The 4,412-nt window shown below is 53.1% G+C and overlaps 1 protein-coding gene across 1 annotated transcript; it reads left to right on the top strand.

The window, feature by feature from the left end:
- Nucleotides 1–342: 342 nt before the first annotated feature.
- On the top strand, nucleotides 343–1,904 carry ETH_00000815 (uncharacterized protein; the record flags this gene model as incomplete). Its single annotated transcript, XM_013380767.1, has 2 exons — nucleotides 343–456; nucleotides 741–1,904. Coding segments are annotated over 2 exons (1,278 nt in total), but the record flags the coding sequence as incomplete, so codon positions are not given.
- Between the last annotated feature and the right edge of the window lie 2,508 nt (nucleotides 1,905–4,412).

The raw sequence follows: 4,412 nt of genomic DNA, 5'->3' as shown, positions 1-4,412 counted from the left end.
CTCTCATAACTTTTTATTTGGCATTTTTGCAAATGCGAAACACCGCAGACCAACTCGCTCTCTTTCCCCTCCTGGCCTCCAGGCGCCACTGGCACTCGGTGCGCTGCTGCTGCTGCTGCTGCTGCTTCTGCTGCTGCTGCTTCTGCTGCTGGTGGAGTCTCGTTTTTTTTTTCTTTTGTGTTTGGTTTTCCCTCTTTTCTCCTCCTCGTTTGCGCAGTTGCTTCCGGCGTGTTTGGCTTTTGCGCTAACTTGAGATTTATGGTTTCTGTCTCTGCTTTCACTCTGTCCAATGCGCTGCTGCTGCTGCTGCTGCTGCTGCTGCTGCTGCTGCTGCTGCTGCAGGCTGAGGGCCCCCTGGCGCTGCTGCAGGCGGCGGCTCTCTTTGACTTAACTGCGAGGCCCAGAAGTTTAGATGTGGAGAGCATTACAGCAGCGGCTCAGGCTCTTTACGACACCGTAAACCCTAAACCCTAAACCCTAATTCCTGAAGGGTTTGCGGCGCCTGCTGCGCGTCTTTGCCTTTGCTGCCTTTTTACTTGGGAGTGCTCTGGAGATGTGCATGAGTTGGTTTCAAATGAATTAAAAAAATAAAATTAATTTATTCATTTAAATACCTCTTATCTTTTATAAATCTTAAACTACATACTGCAACTCTTTTGCATTAATAGGAGGTATTTATCTTTTTAAAAAATTAAATTAGAACCTGCAAATAATTGGCTTTTTGGCTTTTTGTGCTGCAGCGGGACCAGTGGCAGCGCGAAACCCTAAACCCTGTTTTAGGGTTTCTCTCTTCTTCCCCGCTGCTGTCGCGTCTGCCGCCTCCTCTGAATTCCTTTTTTTCTTCTTTTGCTTTTCTGCCGCCTTCGCCGCTTCCTCCCGGTCCCCACAGGCTGTCTTCGCTGGACCTGCTGCAGCAGCTGCAGCAGGCCAAGGCCAGCAGCAGCAGCAGCGGGGCCGTTGTTCCTGTGCAGGAGCGCATCTTTAATTGCATTCGGCAGTGGCCGGAGGTGTCTGTACACCCCAATGTCTGCGTGGGCAGCTGGGCCTTTGCTGACATGGCCGTCGACTTGGCTTCTTTGGCTAGGCACATGCAGCAGCAAGAAGCAGCAGCAGCAGCAGCAGCAGGGGAAGATGTGGCCAGCAGCGAGGAGCCTTTGAGCGGATTTGAAATGGAAGAAGGAGCGGCAGATGCAGCAGCAACGGAGGCAGCAGCAGAGGCAGAGCAAGAACCGGAACAGGCGGCAGCAGCAGCAGCAACAGTCGAACCAGGAGCAGTTGCAACAGAGCCTACAGCAGCTGCAACAGAAGCAGCAGCAGCTGCAGCAGAGCCCGCAGCAGCAAGGGGGCGTCGGTCGAGGCGCAGCGGCGCTAAGCAGATCAGCCTCTCGAAGCCCCCAAACCAACCAGCAGCAGCAGCAGCAGCTGCTGCTGCTCGTCCTTGCTACATGTTTGATGCAGCAGGACAGCCATTTGTTTGCTGCTCTGTGTCTGCTGCTTCGCACTTGTTGGTGTTGGTGCTGCTGGAGTGTCACGACTTCCTCGAGGTCTCTAGACACCCCAAAAAAGCAGCAGCAGAAGACGCAGCAGCAGCAGAAGACCCAGCAGCAGCAGCAGCAGCAGAAGCGCCACTTGCTGCAGCAACAAGGGCCAAACTCAAAGCCCTCCGCAGCTGGGGATGGCCAGTTGTGTGCATTCGGGAAAAGGCCTGGAGGCGGGCGGAGAAGCTGGACGAGAAAGAAATGGAAATACAAATAAAAAATAAGAAAGAAAATAAAAATAAGAAAGAAAATGAAAATGAAAATGGAATTAAAAATCAAAATGAAATAAAAAATTGTCTTTATTTCCACCGCAAACAGCTCTTCTTCAGCCTCGTGGCTGCGCTGGCTGAAGAAGAAAATGAATAAATAAATAAACAAATAAATAAATAAATAATAAGAATAAATAAATAAAAATAATTCAACAGTTGCAAACCCTGAAGACCCGCCTCTTGCATTTTCTTCGCAGAAGAATGGCTCCAAACCCTAAACCCTAAACCCTAAACCTTAAACCCTAAACCCTAAACTCTAGTTCAGAAGGTGTTGTTGCGCGCCGAGGAGGCGAAGACAGACTTACGTGTGCATGTATAGATGTGAATATATTTACCATAAGACGCATGCAAATAAAAATAAAAATAAAACATATTTACATTTTATTGTATATATCAACTTCTATATCTTTATAAATATATTTATATTTAAATATATTTACATTTATGTGCATAAGACAGCTAAAAGCAGCAAAACTAAAAGTAGCAGCAGCAGCAGCAAAAGAGTGCAGCAGCAAGCTGAAGGAAGCAGCAGCAGAGGAAGCAGGTGCTGCTTAAGAAGCCAAAAAAGCTGCCAAGGGCCCTTTGCACTTCTGGTGAGGCGTAGACCCTAGGGGCCCTCTCTGGGGCCCCCTAGGGAGCCCCTCTAGGGTGCCCCAGTCTGGGGGCCCCTAGGGGGCCCCACTCTGGGGCCCCCTGGGAGGCCCCCTCTAAAGGCCTCTACGGGGAACCCCTCTAGAGGCCCCTAGGGGTGCCCCCTCTTCGGGCCCCTAGGGGGCCCCCCTCCGGGGGTCGCTAGGGGGCTCTCTGGGGGCCCCTGGAGGTCCCCCCTTGGGGGCCCCTGGGGGGCCCCTAGGGGGCCCCCAGAAGGTTTGCTGCGGCTTTCAGGGCCGTTTTGCGGGGCCTAAAGTTTGTCAAGGGCTCCCCAAAAGGTTTGAAGTCTGTGGGGCCCCACAGCTGTTGCTGCGGGCTGCTGTGGGGCCCCACAGTGACCCTGGGGGAGCGCTGGTGCTGCGCCTGGCTGGCCGTGGCACAGGCTCAGCTAGCTACGCCCAGCTAGCCAGCTAGCTGAGCCCAGCTAGCCAGCTAGCTGTGCTCGTCTAGCCAGCTAGCTGTTCCCATCCAGCCAGCTGGCCCCCGGGCCCCCTGGGGGCCCCCGGGGCCCTTGGGGGCCCTCTTGGGGCCCCGTTGGGTCTTTCGGGGCCTAAGGAGGTACCCTGGTGGCCCCCAGGGTACACCTAGGGGCCATGGGGGCCCCCACATGCACCCGGGGGGCCCCTGGCCTTTGCTGAGTGCAGCGGGGTTGGGGGGCCCCCTGGTCTTTAGGGGCAGTAGAGCGTTGCAGAGAATTTAAAACTGTTTTAAATAATTAAAAATGATTAGAAATAATTAAAAATACTTATTTGAAGATGTCTAATGGGGGATAATTTGAATTAGCTTTTGAGTTGTTTGGAGGGAAAAGAAAGAAAGAGAAGAACGGCTGGGAGAAGGCAGCAGCTGCAGGTGAAGTTGGAGAATAAACAAATAAAAAAAAAAATAAAATAAAATAATGAAAATAAATAAAATAATGAAAATAAATAAATAAAATAATAAGTAAATAGATAGAACAAATAAATTCAAAAAGACAAAAAGGAAAATAGCGGAAGACAGCAGCACTTGGAGGCGGAGAAGGGAAGACAGGCGCAAATAGAAGCAGGGGGCCTAATAGCAGCAGACAAGGACTAACAGAAAAAAAATAAAAATACTAATAACAAATAAATACAAGTAAACGAAAAAATGAATAAGGAAAAGAGGAAAGCCAGAAGAGGGGAGAAGAGGACAGACAGCGGGGAGGTGCAGTGCAGTGACAGCTGACTGGGGGTGCTGCGCGGCGGAAAAGACGAAACTGGAGGCGAAAAGAAAACCGAAAGTGAAGAAGAAATAAAAAAGGAAAATAAATAATAAAGAAGCAGTAAAGGCGCTGGGCCTTGCGGGCGAGGAGCGGGAAGTCGATGGGGTTGTGGGGTTGCGTGGGTGGGCTGCGGGGTCGGGGGCGCGTCTGGAGTTAGTGGGGACTTCGTGCGGGGAAGTGGGGGAAAGGTGGAAGGGAAATAAAAGGCAAAAGGAGGAGAAAAGGGAAAAGGGGAGAAAGCGGGGCGGAGAGGCTGCGAGACAGGGGAGGCGAGCCGCAGGAGCAGCGGGAGCAGCAGCGGCAGCAGCAGCGGCAGCAGCAGCAGCGGGAGCAGCAGGAGGCGGCGCGGCGGGGGCCGCGCGGGGATCGGCGCGGCGGGCTGCAGCGAGACGGAAGTGGGGCGGCGAAAGCAGAAAAGAAAAAGTGCGAGGGGATCCGCGGGGAGCAGGGCGCAGGGGTTTCGCGGGCGAGGGGTGTACGTACAGCTGGCGCGCGGGGTGCAGGGGGAGTTCGGGGGCGGTGGGGAGGCCGCGGGTGGAATTTTTCGGCGTTTTCGGGAGAAAGGAGGAGAGGGGCCCCGGGCGGCGGAAAAAGGAGCAAAGGGGGCCCTGGTTGGCGAAAAAGGAGCAAAGGGGGCCCTGGTTGGCGAAAAAGGAGCAAAGGGGGCCCTGGTTGGCGAAAAAGGAGCAGAGGGGGCCCTGGTTGGCGAAAAAGGAA

Source organism: Eimeria tenella, genomic scaffold, assembly GCF_000499545.2.
Source record: "Eimeria tenella Houghton genomic scaffold, Eth_scaff861, whole genome shotgun sequence".
NCBI lineage: Eukaryota > Apicomplexa > Conoidasida > Eucoccidiorida > Eimeriidae > Eimeria > Eimeria tenella.
Note: the sequence above shows the minus strand (reverse complement) of the source record. Positions and strands in the feature narration are given on the sequence as shown.